The sequence below is a fragment of the Brachyhypopomus gauderio genome, unplaced genomic scaffold, assembly GCF_052324685.1.
Source record: "Brachyhypopomus gauderio isolate BG-103 unplaced genomic scaffold, BGAUD_0.2 sc54, whole genome shotgun sequence".
In the NCBI taxonomy this organism is placed as follows: Eukaryota; Metazoa; Chordata; class Actinopteri; order Gymnotiformes; family Hypopomidae; genus Brachyhypopomus; species Brachyhypopomus gauderio.
The window spans coordinates 1,404,704-1,422,203 of NW_027506878.1; the positions used below are offsets into that span (position 1 = coordinate 1,404,704).

General features: G+C 43.3%; 4 protein-coding genes across 9 annotated transcripts in view; 2 read left to right on the forward strand and 2 right to left on the reverse strand.

Moving 5' to 3' along the window:
* Positions 1–1,274, forward strand: part of tbc1d8b (TBC1 domain family member 8B) — a 30,457-nt gene extending 29,183 nt beyond the window's left edge. For all 3 annotated transcript variants that reach the window (XM_076987698.1, XM_076987699.1, XM_076987700.1), the window contains one exon: positions 1–1,274. This exon is cut by the window's left edge and continues 3,019 nt beyond it. The gene's annotated coding sequence lies outside the window, so the exon portion shown is untranslated.
* A 2,548-nt stretch (positions 1,275–3,822) lies between these two features.
* Positions 3,823–7,740, reverse strand: gja2 (gap junction protein, alpha 2). The gene is made up of 2 exons (XM_076987592.1): positions 7,604–7,740; positions 3,823–5,479 (listed from the first exon to the last, which is right to left on the reverse strand). Exon 2 carries the CDS (start codon positions 5,445–5,447, stop codon positions 4,335–4,337), a length of 1,113 nt encoding a protein of 370 aa, XP_076843707.1. The 5' UTR covers positions 5,448–5,479; positions 7,604–7,740; the 3' UTR covers positions 3,823–4,334.
* Positions 7,741–9,562: 1,822 nt separating this feature from the next.
* Positions 9,563–14,233, reverse strand: gjb1a (gap junction protein beta 1a). Of its 3 annotated transcripts, XR_013124531.1 has the most exons (3): positions 12,839–12,998; positions 10,002–10,844; positions 9,563–9,877 (listed from the first exon to the last, which is right to left on the reverse strand). XR_013124531.1 is itself a non-coding variant. In XM_076987689.1 (2 exons), exon 2 carries the CDS (start codon positions 10,828–10,830, stop codon positions 10,108–10,110), a length of 723 nt encoding a protein of 240 aa, XP_076843804.1. In that variant the 5' UTR covers positions 10,831–10,844; positions 14,081–14,233; the 3' UTR covers positions 9,563–10,107. The 3 variants fall into 3 exon arrangements, 2 of the variants coding, with proteins under 2 accessions (XP_076843804.1, XP_076843803.1); XM_076987689.1 differs by lacking the exon at positions 12,839–12,998 and adding an exon at positions 14,081–14,233 and having other exon boundaries at positions 9,563–10,844; XM_076987688.1 differs by having other exon boundaries at positions 9,563–10,844.
* A 2,462-nt stretch (positions 14,234–16,695) lies between these two features.
* Positions 16,696–17,500, forward strand: part of mtmr2 (myotubularin related protein 2) — an 8,660-nt gene continuing 7,855 nt past the window's right edge. The window contains exons 1-4 of one of the 2 annotated variants that reach the window (XM_076987617.1): positions 16,696–16,916; positions 17,050–17,146; positions 17,236–17,259; positions 17,406–17,469. In XM_076987617.1, coding sequence (XP_076843732.1) covers positions 16,846–16,916; positions 17,050–17,146; positions 17,236–17,259; positions 17,406–17,469 — 256 coding nt within the window. In that variant the 5' untranslated portion in view covers positions 16,696–16,845. The remainder of the gene's footprint in view (positions 16,917–17,049; positions 17,147–17,235; positions 17,260–17,405; positions 17,470–17,500) is intronic. The other variant, XM_076987618.1, reaches the window with a different exon arrangement.

The following is a 17,500-nucleotide window of genomic DNA, read 5'->3' on the forward strand; positions in this document are numbered from 1 at the left end:
TATGATGCCCGTCATGTGGACCATACAGCACTGCTGAGAGAACTGAACACACAACCACAGATCCAGCACTCACACACTGAACACACAACCACAGATCCAGCACTCACACACTGAACGCACAACCACAGATCCAGCACTCACACACACACACTGAACACACAACCACAAATCCAGCACTCACACACTGAACACACAACCACAGATCCAGCACTCACACACACTGAACACACAACCACAGATCCAGCACTCACACACACTGAACACACAACCACAGATCCAGCACTCACACACACTGAACACAACCACAGATCCAGCACTCACACACACTGAACACACAACCACAGATCCAGCACTCACACACACTGAACACACAACCACAGATCCAGCACTCACACACACTGAACACACAACCACAGATCCAGCACTCACACACTGAACACACAACCACAGATCCTGCTCTCACACACTGAACACACAACCACAGATCCTGCTCTCACACACTGAACACACAACCACAGATCCAGCACTCACACACTGAACACACAACCACAGATCCAGCACTCACACACACACACTGAACACACAACCACAGATCCTGCTCTCACACACACACACTGAACACACAACCACAGATCCTGCTCTCACTCACACACACTGAACACACAACCACAGATCCAACACACAGCCAAGAACCCAGTCTCATACACACACACACATACACACACTGAACACACAACCAAGAACCCAGTCTCACTCACACACACACACATACACACACTGAACACACAACCAAGAACCCAGTCTCACTCACACACACACACTGAACACACAGCCAAGAACCCAGTCTCACATACACACACTGAACACACAGCCAAGAACCCAGTCTCACACACATACACACACTGAACACACAACCAAGAACCCAGTCACACTGAACACACAACCAAGAACCCAGTCTCACTCACACACACACACTGAACACACTACCAAGAACCCAATCTCACACACACACACACACACACACACACACACTGAACACACTACCAAGAACCCAGTCTCACTCACACACATCCATCCTGTCTGTCTCTCTCTCTCGCACATGGATGGTTATAGTGTGTAGATATGTTTAATTGTCTTCACTCATTCCTCAAGAACTTTGTTTATGGTATGTTTTTGATCTGTTTATGCCTATCACAGAAGCCACTTTATGTAAATTAGATGTTTATCTGTTCTAGTAAAATAAAGCACTCTGCTACATACATGGCTGATGGCAACTGAGCGACTGAATTTCTTTGTGTTTATCAGCATGCACTTGCTCAGTTTCACCAGCAGATAGAGCACTCTTGCATTCAGCGTTACAGATTCTATGAGCTCAATGCTGCAGCACTGGTAGCTCATATATGAACACACACACACACACACACACTTCTCAATAAAATTCGCAACACACCACTTCCTTAGTAGCTGTTGCCAAGTGCTGTTAGCAGTGACATGTTGAAATACTGCACCATGCTGAAATGACTTATACACACAATACACACAACCAACTCTATAACAAAGTAACTGTTTGCACAAGTAATTTCATAACTATGTAACTATGTGTAAGAAACTTTACTACTTAACAAGGCAAAAATTTTATAACAATACACTAAATATGCAAAAGCAACTTTACTATGGAACAGTAGTAGATGTAATACATATATTCATATTAGTGTTACTCCATCAGCATACAGCGTAGCATATTCATCTTCCAGTATTACTCTATCAGTGTTATTAATATTACAGTATTAGTCCGCCATTGTTATTTATATTACAGTGTTACTCTGTCAGTGTTATTTATATTACAGTATTAGTCCGCCAGTGTTATTTATATTACACCAGTGTTACTCTGTCAGTGTTATTTATATTACAGTATTGGTCGACCAGTGTTATTTATATTACAGTATAACTCTGCCACTGTTATATATATTACAGTATTATTCCGCCAGTGTTATTTATATTACAGTATTAGTCCATCAGTTTTATTTATATTACAGTATTACTCTGTCAGTGTCATTTTTATTACGGTGTTCCTCCATCCGTGTTATTTATATTATGGTATTAGTCCACCAGTGTTATTTATATTACAGTATTAGTCTGTCAGTCTTATTTATATTACAGTGTTACTCCATCAGTCTTATTTATATTACAGTGTTAGTCCGTCAGTGTTATTTATATTACAGTATTACTCCGTCAGTGTCATTTTTATTACGGTGTTACTCCATCAGTCTTATTTATTTTACAGTTACTCTGTCAGTGTTATTTATATTACAGTGTTACTCCATCAGTCTTATTTATATTACAGTGTTAGTCCGTCAGTGTTATTTATATTACAGTATTACTCCGTCAGTCTTATTTATTTTACAGTGTTAGTCCGTCAGTGTTATTTATATTACAGTATTACTCCGTCAGTCTTATTTATTTTACAGTGTTACTCTGTCAGTGTTATTTATATTACAGTGTTACTCCATCAGTGTTATTTATATTACAGTATTACTCTGTCAGTCTTATTTATTTTACAGTGTTACTCCATCAGTGTTATTTATATTACAGTATTACTCTATCAGTCTTATTTATTTTACAGTGTTACTCCATCAGTGTTATTTATTTTACAGTATTAGTCCATCAGTGTTATTTATATTACAGTGTTAGTCCGTCAGTGTTATTTATTTTACAGTGTTACTCTGTCAGTGTTATTTATATTACAGTGTTACTCCATCAGTGTTATTTATATTACAGTATTAGTCCATCAGTGTTATTTATATTACAGTGTTACTCAATCAGTGTTATTTATTTTACAGTGTTACTCTGTCAGTGTTATTTATATTACGGTGTTACTCCACTTTACCGTGTGAATGGATTTTCTTTGCTTGTTCAATGATCATTTTTCAGCACCCAGTTCAAACTCAGATGAGCCCTTCGCAAAACCACATCATTCTGAAACAGGAATCTACGGTGGAGCCACTTCCTCACTTTGTTATGCTCTTTCAGTGAGGTCACTGGTTTAACTGGGGCTAGCCACTGGGACGGCTGGGGTTAGTCACCTCAGTGCTGAAATGTAGCTTCACAAAGAGATGAAAATACTTCCAGAGGTCGTCCTAGAATAGCATGGTTCCAGTTAACTTTGACTTTTGACCCCACACCTGTTAGGAGCTATCTGACCTGAGAGAACTGACAGACAGAAATGACTGTAAGATTAGAAGCAGTGCATGCATATGGTTTAAAAACGAGCGAGTAGATAAAAAATTGGCTTTTTTGCCATTGTTAAATTCCTCTCTACTCCAATTTCTTGGTGACTCAGAAAGCTCTTTAGTCAGTGTCCTAAGAATAGATGATACACACACACAAACACACATGGACTCAGCATGTTAGTTATTTGAAACACATTAGTATCCTAAGAATATTTCTTTATGAGAGTCTAAACTATGCTACACCTACTCATTAAGACCACTGTGGAACTGTTCACCACACCACTGGGTGTAGGGTGTGTGGGTCTAGGGTGTAGGGTGTGTGGGTGTAGGGTGAAGGGTATATGGTGTGTGGGTCTAGGGTGTGTGGGTGTAGGGTGAAGAGTATATGGTGTGTGGGTGTACATGTATGACTTCCAGGGAATTCTGAGTGTGTTATGGCAAAAGTCAACAAACAACCAGGATTTTGTTTAAACTCATTTTATTGGTTGCGAAACGCTGAGGTTACTGCACAGAGAAAGCTGATTGGCTCAGACTGCAGTGATTACTGCAGAGACAACACCAGATGGCTTCACAGAGGACAATACAATAAAAACCAGCATGTTAAATACTCATCAAAAGGGAAGCTGTGTGTCCGTCTGTCCTGTGCTCACACACAGCTGGCCCACGTGTCCTGAGGACCACCAAACCTCTGGGCCACGTGTCCTGAGGACCACCAAACCTCTGACATGTTCAAAGCTGTGTTGGGTTAGGAACAAAGCTGACACGGGCCCATAATGGTGACCATGATACCAGCCCAGTTGGACCCACTCGTAGGGTCCTGACGCTAACTCGACCACCACACACTCTGTGCTCCGCACACGTCGTGGAGACCAAACCAGTGGAGAGACCAAACCAGTCTCTTCATCAAGAGACTAATGGTCAACACCAGACTTCCAGTATATTATTCAGGCACAATAAGACCCACTAAGAGACAGTGTTTGTTTATCTATGTGTGTGTCTGTGTGTGTGTGTGTGTGTGTAAGTGTGAGTGTGTGAGAGAATTGTGTTCAGCTCTTTAAAGGAAGGGCCTGCCTCTGTAATCATCTACTCTGGTCTTCTGTCTGCTCAGATTTTCAGGTCGTCTAGTCTCGTTTTGTTGTTGCTATAGCGACTACCATGGCTGGGTCTTCGTTGGTTGTACGGGGAGCTTGGGGCGGAACCTGACGTTTTCTTCACCCTGTTTTCCGTGGGGTCGGATCTGGTTTCCGAGACGACGGGGCTGGTTTCCAGGGTGTCGGTCTTGCCGCCCCGCTCCACTGCGAGGTTCTCGCGGTTCTGGTTGTGGGCGGAGCGAGTGCTGAGGGTGGGGAATGTCCCGTCGGGCTCTGAGAGCTTGTACTGGTGCTCGGGCGGGAAGGCAGTGGGGGGCGGGGCGTGGGCGGGGAAATACGGGAATCCCGCCACAAAGGGCACCACGGCGTCCTCGCTGGGGGTCTTGGAGGCGGAGTTAGAGAGCGAGCGGCGGTACCTCAGGCCCTGGCGACACTTGGTGAAGCCCAGGTGGTACATCTCCACCAGGTTGAGCAGCAGGGAGACGCAGGCCACGGCCAGCATGAAGAGGATGAAGACGGTCTTCTCGGTGGGGCGGGAGATGTAGCAGTTGACGGTGTTGGGGCAGGGCCAGCTGCTGCAGGTGTACATGGGCTTCAGCTCGAAGCCGTACAAGAAGTACTGGGCCACCAGGAAGGCCACCTCCATCAGCGTCTTGAAGATGATGTTCAGCACGTACGTGCGCAGCAGCGCCCCCTGCAGACGAATCTTCCCCCACTCGTCGCGCACCGGCGCTTTCCGGACCTTTCCGCCCAGCAGCGCCTGCTTGTCGGAGGCGGAGGCGACGGAGGGGTCCTTCTCCGCCCGTTTCTGTTTCTCCTCCATCCGCACCAGGTGGAGGACGTGGCCCAGGTAGATGAGGGTGGGCACGGACACGAAGATGATCTGCATGACCCAGAAGCGGATGTGTGAGATGGGGAAGGTCCTGTCGTAGCAGACGTTCTGGCAGCCGGGCTGCTTGGTGTCACACGTGAAGCCCGACTGCTCGTCCCCCCACACCTTCTCCGCGGCAGCACCGAGGACCAGGATGCGGAAGATGAAGAGCACGGAGAGCCAGACCTTGCCCACCACGGTGGAGTGTTCCTGGGCACTTTCCAGAAGCTTCCCCAGGGAGCCCCAGTCCCCCATCGCCTGACACACACACACACCACACCACACACCTCAGGGAGTGAGAGGGGAGAGAGAGAGAGAGAGGGGGGTGGTGGAATGAAAGGAAGAGAGGGGGGACAAAGAGAGAGGATGAAAGAATGAAGGTAACAATACCTTCAGATCAAGCGAGAGACACACACACACACACACACACACAAACGTTCATCCCAGTAAAGACACCACAGTCACAGACAGCAGTAAATGCCAGTAAAGCTGGAGTCTCACTGTATATGTAGTGTGTAAATATGTATAGTGTTGCAGTATCAATAAAAGGGTTATTGGAATCTTAGAAATAGGGCTGGGTTAAAGTTAGGATTAAGGATGGGTTAGGATTGGCATTATGGATGTGTTAGGATTAGGATTATGGATGGGTTAAGATTAGGATTAAGGATGGATTAGTGTGTGGAATAGGAACATGTTAGGATTAACTGTGTTAGTGTTTGACATTCATGACATTCAAGAATATGTTTGTGTGCATCATCAACACTGAATGCTGGTGATGGTTTGGTGATCTGATATTCGGTCATGTTGACTATGAATGTTACAGTATTTCTTGATATATGTGTGGTAGCATTTCTTGAGCAGGATGAGACACATGCTGCTCTGATGATTGACTGACAACCCCTCATGTCTGTGTGACCTGAAACAGGTGGACATATTTAGTGTGCCACTCCAAACACACACACATACAGTTACGCACACGCACATACACACGTGCACACAGTAAGCTGTAAATACACATTTCTCTTCATCTGTGGAATCTAAAACTGAGTTCTTACTTTTGTACGTTGTTATGTGTCACATGATATTCATGTGAGTGTTACTGTCGCACTGGAACACACACACACACACACACACACACACACACACACACTGGAGCCTGGTCAACCTGTGTCATCCCATCAAGCTACAGGAACCTCTTGATCATGCCTGTTCCTGTCAACTGTGTGTGTGTGTGTGTGTGTGTGTGTGTGTGTGTGTGTGTGTGTGTGTGTGTGTGTGTGTGAGTGTGTGTGTGTGTTTCTGTCCAGAGTTATTAGGACTCCTGGGGTTCAGTTTCCTTCTCAGGGATCATTTCCTCTGTCTGCCTGTCTGTCTGTCTCTCTCTCTCCCTCTCTACTTCTCTCTCTCTCTCTACCCCTCTCTCCCTCTCCTCCACTCTTTCTTTCTCTCTCTCTTACTTTCTACTCCTCTTTAGTAATTAGTCCCTATACACACATGGTGTTCCTGTGTAGTGAGTGCAGATCTGTGATCTTAGAGAGCACCTTGGAGTAGTGTTACATCTCTGTTTAAGTAGTGTTACATCTCTGTTTAAGTAGTGTTACATCTCTCTGTTTAAGTAGTGTTACATCTCTGTTTAAGTAATGTTACATCTCTGTTTAAGTAGTGTTACATCTCTCTGTTTATGTAGTGTTACATCTCTGTTTAAGTAGTGTTACATCTCTCTGTTTAAGTAGTGTTACATCTCTCTGTTTGTTTCTAATGGTGCAGGAAATGGTACACCAGCACATGGGGACCCTAGACCCTAGACCCTCATCCACTCTCATACCTGAATCTCATACCTCTAGATGGCTAAGGAGTGAAGCACAGGTTTGGTAAACAGTTCACTATTTCAGATGTTAACTGTTGCTAAATCACCATTTAGTGTTACAAACCTTAAATAGAAAACATAATAGAAAATGTACGTTTGGGGAGCTGTAAGCACAGTTTGTGTTCAGTAATCAATATCTATTATAGGTAATCAATAACCATTACAGGTAATGACCAATGATAACTCATTCAGTGTATAGTCATTTCCATGGTTAAACATCTATAGGTAAACTAAGGAGCTACTGGCTAATGGTTATTTCAGCTAGTGTTATACTGGTTAATGGTTATTTCAGCTAGTGTTATACTGGGTTAATGGTTATTTCAGCTAGTGTTATACTGGGTTAATGGTTATTTCAGCTATTGCTATACTGGGTTAATGCTGGTAGTAGCCTTTAGTAATTGAAGAATTTGTGTGTATGTACGTGTGTGTATGTACGTACATACGTGTGTGTGTGTGTGTGTGTGTGTGTGTGTGTGTGTGTGTGTGTGTGTGTGTGTGTGTATGTGAGAGAGAGAGAGACAGCTATGCAGCGTGAGGATCTTACCTTCACTCTGTGTCTGTCTCCAGTATGAGAACCTCCACCTTTGAGCGTGTGATAGGATCTTCTACTGCTGGTAATACGGGCTGGGATGGAGCACCATCTGCCCAGCTAAACTAAAGTGAAGCTAAGCTAACTCTAACTGTCTAGTGGGGTGCAGAGGAGTGTTAATAGAGACACTCTACGTCTGTGTGTGCGTTTGTGGGTGCGGGGGGTGAGTTTGGGCATGTCCGAGTGTGTGAGGGTGTGTGTTAGGGTTAAATTTGGCAGAGAACACAACCCCTGGGGAGAATTTTAATGATGCTTCCACCTTCTTCCTTCCAGACTTTGGATTGACGTCTGGCTTGACCAATGAGAGAGACTTTTGAATGCATAGAATCCAGCTAAATATATGCTCCCCTTTGAAGGGAATCAGTGAGCAGCAAGAGAAACATGTACAGCAGATCACCTGTCTGTCTGTCTGTCTATCTGCCTGTCTGTCTGTCTGCCTGCCTGCCTGCCTTTCTATCTGCCTGTCTGTCTGCCTGCCTGCCTGTCTGTCTGTCTGTCAGCCCACCTCAACCCTCCACACTGAGAACAGCCCACCTCATGTACATGTTTATTACTCATGTATATGTGCTTATTATCATTATTATCATGAATGTGTGTTTATTACATTATATATGTTTTATTACCACATGTACATGTTTATTAACCCATGTAAATGTGTTTCTTACCTCATGTACATGTTTATTACCTCACATACATGTTTATTACCTCACGTACATGTTTATAACCTCATGTACATGTATTTACTACCTCATGTACATGTTTATTACCTCATGTACATGTATTTACTACCTCATGTACATGTTTATTACCTCATGAACATGTTTATTACCTCATGTACATGTATTTACTACCTCATGTACATGTTTATTACCTCATGTACATGGTTATTACCTCATGTACATGTATTTACTACCTCATGTACATGTTTATTACCTCATGTACATGTTTATTACCTCATGTACATGTATTTACTACCTCATGTACATGTTTATTACCTCATGTACATGTATTTACTACCTCATATACATGTTTATTACCTCATGTACATGTTTATTACCTCATGAACATGTTTATTACCTCATGTACATGTTTATTACCTCATGTACATGCATTTACTACCTCATGTACATGTTTATTACCTCATGTACATGTTTATTACCTCATGTACAGGTATTTACTACCTCATGTACATGTTTATTACCTCATGTACATGTATTTACTACCTCATGTACGTTTATTACCTCATGAACATGTTTATTACCTCATGTACATGTTTATTACCTCATGTACATGCATTTACTACCTCATATACATGTTTATTACCTCATGTACATGTTTATTACCTCATGAACATGTTTATTACCTCATGTAGATGCATTTACTACCTCATATACATGTTTATTACCTCATGTAGATGCGTTTACTACCTCATATACATGTTTATTACCTCGTGTATATGTGTTTACTACCTCATGTACATGTTTACCACCTCATGTACATGTTTACAACCTCATGTATATGTTTACCACCTCATGAACATGTTTATTACCTCATGTATGTTTATTACCTCATGTACATGTTTATTACCTCATGTACATGTATTTACTACCTCATGTACATGTTTATTACCTCATGTATATGTGGTTCTTCGTGGGCGTAAAGCATCAACTATGGTTGTTTTTAAATGTACTATATAAATAAAGTGACTCACTGCTAATTGCACTAGTAATAGCACAGTAAATCTCTATCGCTCCCCACTGGACCATTGGGGTACTGCAGCATGAAGGCACACTGACTTATCTTCTTTATTTGTTTTAAAACAATGTCTGATTTAGTTTAGTTTCTATGTGCTTCAAACGTACAGCAGTATTTCAGAACAAAGCAGAATGATTAGAATGAATTACTTGTTTTAGTTTCTTTTTTAACACTTTTATTGATATAATGGAAATTTCTTAAAATCATTTTGTTAAACACAATATACAAAACAGCTTTCAGTAGTTATCTAGTAATAATCTAGTAATAATTTACTGCCACATTCTGGAACTGCTGGCAGCCAGTCATTAGAGCTTGAAGTGCATTCTGGGAAATGAAGTGATTGGCCTCAGTCAGCAGGCTGAGATTCCTTTAGTGCAAATGCATCATTAGTGTTAAACACAGTCAATCTCCTCCTTCCTGGTAGTGTATATCAGCCAAAAAGTCACTGCAGTTACAACTGTTGTTGTTCATGACCTTGTTCAAACACACACACACACACACACACACACACACACACACACAAACTGACTCACAGAGAACACATGTAAACACCTTCTGTTGTCATTCAAAGATGTTTGTTGCAGTATTAAACACTCACCTGCAGAATTAGGATTAGGATTAGGCCGTAGCAGCATATGAGGAAAGTATGTGGGGTCAGGGTAGAAAAAACAATCTGATTTGGTGTCTTTATAACGAGCTTTCCTCTAATAGGAGAAGAGTTTTTGTGTGATCCACGAGCCCAGGGGGGAGTCCTTGGAATTGTTCAGGTGTTGACTCATGGCCCTGGCGAAGAGGAAGACCATCTCGGCGATGTTGAGGAGGATACACACGCCCGACACGGTCAGCATGAAGACGGTGAAGACGGTCTTCTCGGTGGGCCGGGACACGAAGCAGTCGACGGTGTTGGGGCACGGATACGAGTCGCACTTCACCAAGCGGAACATCTTGTAGCCCGGGTAGATCCTGTAGAAGAGGTACATGAAGGCCGACTCGAAGAGCACGCGGAAGAGCAGGCTGATCACGTACGTCCACCAGAGGGCGCCCGTGATCTTCATCTTCTGCATCTTCAGCTGCTCCAGCTCCTTGGGGCTGCCGCGGCCCGTGCGCCGGTACAGCTTCTTGTCCAGGTGGCGGCGATGCGCCACGTGCATGGCGACCAGCAGGGCCGGGCTGGACACCATGATGAGCTGCAGGGCCCACAGGCGGATGTGTGAGATGGGGAAGAAGTGGTCGTAGCAGACGCTGTTGCAGCCCGGCTGCTGCGTGTTGCAGGTGAAGTGCGCCTTCTCGTCGCCCCACACGCTCTCGGCCGCCACCACCAGCACCAGGATCCGGAAGATGAAGAGTACGGACAGCCAGATCCGGCCGATCCCCGTGGAGTGCCGGTTCACGCCGCTGATCACGGCATAGAAAGACGCCCAGTTCATTTTCGGTTCCAGTTCTGAAACAAGACGCAAACAGAGTCAACACGCTAATGCACACGCAGACTGGGTCAACACGCAAAGACACGCACAAACAGATCTTTACAATCTCCCAATCTGTACAGTATTTACACTTAGCATACACTCCCTTAACCTGCACCCACTTAACACACTTTTTGTGTCTGTTAAGATAATAATGTACTCTCTCTTTGAGTCCCATAGTGTGCAGTGCACTTAGATCACCCTGGTAGCACACCCAGTCTTCAGCACTGAAGAGAATTTCTTGGAGACCAGGGGGTTCAGTTATTTACATTTACAAGATGCTCTTATCCAGAGAAATATTCTGTTTCAGCCATCTTAGAGAGGGCTGTGAACAAGGTGTTAGGAGTCTTGCCCAAGGCTTTGAAACTTGGAGCAAGTTGCCCTTACCCAGGCATCTCAACTCCACTACACTGACCCCACACTTTTCTGAACTCCAGTACCATAACCCCACACTTTACTGAACTCCAGTACCATAACTCAACACTTTACTGAACTCCAGTACCATAACCCAACACTTTACTGAACTCCAGTACCATAACCCAACACTTTTCTGAACTCCAGTACCATAACCCAACACTTTACTGAACTCCAGTACCATAACCACACACTTTACTGAACTCCAGTACCATAACCCAACACTTTTCTGAACTCCAGTACCATAACCCAACACTTTTCTGAACTCCAGTACCCTGACCCCACACTTGCATGAAGACACACATGCTGCCTCAGCCTGACTATCTGTTTGTTCTTCACCCAAATGTCACTGTGTTGGAAAAACTGAATGGTAGCCTTCAGATAGAATCAGGGCTCTCAACTCTCACGCACTGAGCGTGTGATACACGCATTTGACCGTCTTCACACGCTCACACTTCCGATTTCACACGGCGAGAAAAAAAATCTAGTTTATTTACCTCCGATCCATATCTATGTCGGCCTCCACTGGCGATCGATCGCGATATACAAACCCCCACCCCGCTCAACAACTTACGTTGCCCCCCCCCGTTAACAACTCTCACACTCTGACATGAATCCAAAACTTGAGATCCCTGGATAGAAGTGTCCAAATACCCACACGGTTGTACCCAGGGACAACACTCCTCTAACACACACCAGGGACAACACTCCTCTAAAACACACCAGGGACAACAGTCTTTATATTAGAACATTTCAAAGTCTGACATCTGTCTCTAATATCAGTCGCTAATATATTATGTAACATAATTCTATATTATATTGATATATTATCACATCACAACCTGTACACATTTCCCTTACATTTTCTACCAATTATGTCCCATAAAATATTCTAAAATGCAACTCAACGTCAACAAGAAATGGAGAATTCTGTTTAAATTCATCTTAACAGTTCCGATCTGCATAAGAATCCCATAGAAAAGTAAAGACAGATGACGGTGAACTACAGCACCTGCAAATGATACAGCCCTGGTCAGAAGATACAGCCCATATCTGATGATACAGACCTACTCAGAAGATACAGCCCATATCTGATGATACAGACCTACTCAGAAGATACAGCCCATATCTGATGATACACCCCTACTCAGAAGATACAGCCCTGCTCAGACGATACAGCCCATCTCTGATGATACAGCCCTGCTCAGATGATGCATCCATAATCTGATGATACAGCCCTGCTCAGATGATGCATCCATAATCTGATGATACAGCCCTACTCAGACAATACAGCACATCTCTGATGCTACCAACAGCATAAACAAATATCAATAGCCCAGAAAGTTCACAAAGTTCACAGGGAACAGAGAGACAGGGGAAAGAGAGAAAGAGAAGAGAAGACAAAGAGGAAGAAAGAAAGAGGAAGAGAGAGGGGAATAAGAATGAGCAATGTTACCAGGCTCAGTGAGAAGTGTTAGAGAAAATGAAGAGGGGGAGAGGGGAGGAAGAGGAGGGAGAGGGGAGGAAGAGGGGAGGAGAGAGGCACATCTGGTGTTACCAGGCCCCGGGGGTGGTTTTAGGGGCATGGGTAAGCCCTTCTTCACGCCACATTAGAGTCCGATCTGCCAGGACCTCCTTCCCACGGTGCGTGTGTTCATGAAGGTGTGTGTTCATGAAGGTGTGTGTTCTTCGTGGTACTGTCCAATAGTGCCACGGCCAGACTGCATGCTGCTGCTTAAGAACACATGCACACAGGCATGTGACCTGACATTCAGCCAATGGCATGCCCCCTGTAAACCATGTGACCACAGGATCAACAAGTGTCTAGTCAGTGTGTCGGTGTGGGTTCGGATGCAGAGAAGACTGGGTGATTGTGTGTGCGTCTGTGTGCTGCCTTCTTAAGCTCCAGTGTGTGTAGCGTTTTATATTCTCCAGTACTGCAAGTGTAGCACCTGATCTATTTTGATCAACTTTTTTTTGTTTTGAACACTTAACCAATGACAAGATGCCAAAACCTTTAAAGAAAAAAATATTCTGTTGCCCTTGAGATCATTGGTATCATCATGGGTATTTAAGCTCTACTGGATGAGCAGTAATGCCTGATCTCTGATCAGTTTTACAGACTAGAACCCAGTTCCATCAAACACAAAACACCAGCAGACAATGATGAAGTCCTATAGCTTAATCACAGACCAGTTTCTCCTATATCAGACAAAGCTATAATGTCTGATACAGACCAGTCTGGCTAATATCAGACACAGAGACAATCTGTTACAGACCAATTTCTTTCTTAGACACAGCTGGTATGGAATATATTGTGTTATATCATAGACAGCTACATGGTTTGACACAGACCACATTTTCTCATATCATACATTTTATCTCTCCTCAAACACAGAGCAGAGCAGACCAGCGATTCCATTATTAGTTTCAGCAATTAGGGTTTGATGTTCTCTACCCTGTCTTGTAATCAGACTTCTCCTGCATTGTCATGTAAATGGATGATTCGTATCATTCTCCCACGGCATGCAGGGGAATCCTGTCATCTACGTCTGATGTACAAAACAAGAACCACGTCTCATATAACGTGAATGTTAATTGCTGTTACTATGCTATGAGTGTGGGAAGGGTATTTGGGACACGTTGAGGGTTTAATCATGGAAATAATCAGAAAGCAGCTTGAAGGAGTGAAATGAGCCTGGTAGTTGGTAGTTTAAGTGAAAAGCTTTGGCAGGGTTGGTAGTTGGTAGTTGGTAGTTGTGTTCTGGTGGTGGTGTTGTGGTAGGGCAGATGGCATTACCTGTGGTTGGTGGGGTCCCCTGTACAGGAACGGAGCAGCTGGAGTTAACAGCAGTGCAGGAAAGGGTTGATAGTTTCAGAGAGAGGATTACGGTGTAGCACAGTGGCTTTGCATTGCTAATGAGTAGTGTCACGCCGTTAGCAGCTCCCCGAACATTACCGTACAATGACCGCTTGTGTGGCCATGCTCTTTATGATTCAGATCAGCCTGCAGATACCCACCCACTACCGCACAGAGTAGTGCTCTACATACACACACACACACACACACACACACACACTACAGCACAGAGTAGTGCTCTACACACACACACAGACCCACTACCGCACAGAGTAGTGCTCTACATACACACACACACACACTACAGCACAGAGTAGTGCTCTACATACACACACACACACACTACAGCACAGAGTAGTGCTCTACACACACGCACACACATCACAGAGACACATGTGCACACACACACTCACAGAGAGGTTTACAGATACATATAAGTTATCTATATATCTCTCTCACACACACACACACACACATAAAATTGGACTGATATTCAGAATGATTTTGCTTTTTTTTGCCACTGTACCTCACTGATAACTGAGGAGTACTCTCTGTCACTATATCTGACATTAATATACCTAAAAAGTGTTATAAATATGTATATATAAATATATATATATATCAGAGGTGGGGACTCGAGTCACATGACTTGGACTCGAGTCAAACTCGAGTCATTAATATTAAGACTTTTGACTTGACTTGAAAAAATATTCAGAGACTTAGACTTGACTTGGACTTTTACACCAATAACTTGGGACTTGAATTGGACTTGAACCTGTTTACTTGCAAAGACTTGATTTTTTTTTTACCCCAAATCTAAATTTTAAAACGCATATTAATATTTATAGTGTGCCCCATTAATTTCATTTCCGTCCTTCTGACGCAGACCGGTCCTCTGCTTTTCCACACGTGTGTGTGTGCGTGAGCTGCAGCACAACCAATCAAATGGGGGGGTTGGCGAACGTAAATTTTTACCGGGCGGGGTGTAAAATGTACACAAATTAAGTATTATATCGCGATCGATCGATCGCCAGTGGTTGGTGCCAGAGCGAACTAGTAACTCATTGAATCATAGATGTGGATCAGAGGTAAATAAACTAGATTTTTTTTCCGGCGTGAGAAATCGGATGTGTAGCGTGAAAGCGTGTGAAGACGGTCAAATGCGTCTCACGCTCAATGCGTGAGAGTTGGCAACCCTGGGTTCTGTATCTGAACTCGGGGAAGAGAGCCTCTCTCTGTCACTATCATAATATCCAGTTCTATCTCAACATGGATTGTGTATTTGAAAACATCTACGTCGAGAAAAAAATATATTGACAAAAGTGGAGCGAGTTTTCAGCTATGGGGACATCATTCATCGTGCACAAATGACATACAGACTTTTGGCCAGCAAATGCAATGCAGAATAGTTTACTGAAATGTCTAAAGTTGCAGATTCCTGTTAATTGTTCAGTTCTTATATTTGTTTGTCTTGTGTCACTCACACATGTTCTCCAAGAAACCAGATAAGAGAAGAGAGGGAAAATGCCGTTATGGTTCTTTGTATTGTACTGTGAAAATATCAGCACTTTTTATTTGAACATGGAGTTCTACTTATGACTTTTTCACAGAATATTTATTTCTGGAAAATTGTAGTTTAAAGTATGAATATTTTTGCAGCTAAGTTTAACAAATTGAACTGTGCAATAAAGAGGTGTAATTTTTTTTTTTTTTTTAATACTTCGTGTTTTCAGTTGCACATGTTTTATCAAGATTTGAGGAGAATACAGATTTAAAAAAGAACGCATGTCTATTATTTACATTTAAAATATACCTGCAACATTGGTAAAAAAAAAAAAAAAAAAAGACTCGAAAGGACTTGAAATTCCAAGTTTCAGACTTGGGACTTGACTTGACTGTTGCCTGTCTTGACTCGAGACTTGACTTGACTTGAGTGTCTTTGCTTGAGACTTGACTCGGGACTTGAGGTATAAAGACTTGGACTTACTTGAGACTTGCAAAACACTGACTTGGTCCCACCTCTGAATATATATATATATATATATATATTTATATATACATATTTATATATATATATATATATATATATATATATATATATATATATATATATATACAAATAATATAAAATAGCTAAATAGCTATAACTAAATATAGACTGTCAGTGTAATCGCTGTAACTCATGTGCCCATACCATTTGCACACTCATGCTGTTACTAAATCTCATTCCCACATGCATTTATTAATAAGGGGTGTCGCCAGCAGACGCTGATAAATAAAAACACACATACACAATCTTCTTTTATTATTCTTGTATTGAAGTTCAATGGACATTATTACGCCACAGATAAACCCTAACCCCAATCCTAACCCTAATCCTCAAAACCACATCACTGTGCTCTTTGTTTCGTTTTTCACATGAAAGCAACAATTTTGTTAAAAAAAAACAGTATTTGTACACATGGAGACGACGAGGTGGGTCCCCACAAGCTCAAAAATGTAAATTGCGGAGACATTTCGTCTTCACGAAGATATTTCACACACACACACACACACACACACACACACACAAACGGGAACTCTGGGAAAAGATGGCAGCTTCCGGTTCTTGTGCTGGGTTCATTTTCCTGTAAGGAAGAGGATTAAACGCGTCTAAACCGATCTCTCCCCGACCGTGCTGGGTTCGTCTTTCGGTGTCGGTACCGATGGAGAAGACCGGCAGCGTGGACAGTCTGGGTTCCTCGTCCCGGCAGCCCAGCGTCGATTCCCTGTCCAGGTGAAGTATCATCTCACCGACCGAGTCATCTCCGTGTCTGCGGGTGCGACGCAGATGGTGTCGGTTAATAACGAACCGAACCGACCCTCCTGTCGGTTCGAGTGGGTCTGTAATCCCGTTATTATCCCCCCAGCAGCTCCACGTCCCGCTCGGACCGGTCCTCCCTCGCCAGGCCGCCCGCCCTGTCCCCCGAGTCGGCCGCTGCCCACCTCGCGCCCCCGGAGCTGCGGGTGAGGATTGAGCTCTTAGCGCCGGGGCGGCATGTGTGGGACTTTTATTGTGTACAAATACTAATGATCGTGTTTCTGTTCTAACGCAGACGACAGGAAAGACTTACGATAAGGTAAAAGTTTGAGTTCAAGTCGCACACACTGGTAATGCATGTGTGGTTAAAGTAAAAGTATAGTTGGCCATGCGTATCTTTGTTTCTCTCTGTCTGTCTCTGTCACACACACACACACACACACACACACACACACACACACGCAGGCATTCCGGGGCTCTGGTAAAGATGACCCTGAACTCTTGCCAAAGGAAGTGATCCAGATTGTGGGTGAGACATGTTCTTCTATCATTAAATGTTT

What these genes read in the sequence shown, in the direction of transcription:
- gja2 (XM_076987592.1), bottom strand. Translation starts at nt 5,447, where the DNA reads ATGGGGGACTGGGGCTCCCTGGGGAAGCTTCTGGAAAGTGCCCAGGAA.
- gjb1a (XM_076987688.1), bottom strand. Translation starts at nt 12,866, where the DNA reads ATGCCCCTAAAACCACCCCCGGGGCCTG. An exon ending in AAAACCACCCCCGGGGCCTG is followed by an intron (nt 10,845 to 12,838) that starts GTAACACCAGAT and finishes GTCTTGTTTCAG; the next exon opens with AACTGGAACCGAAAATGAAC.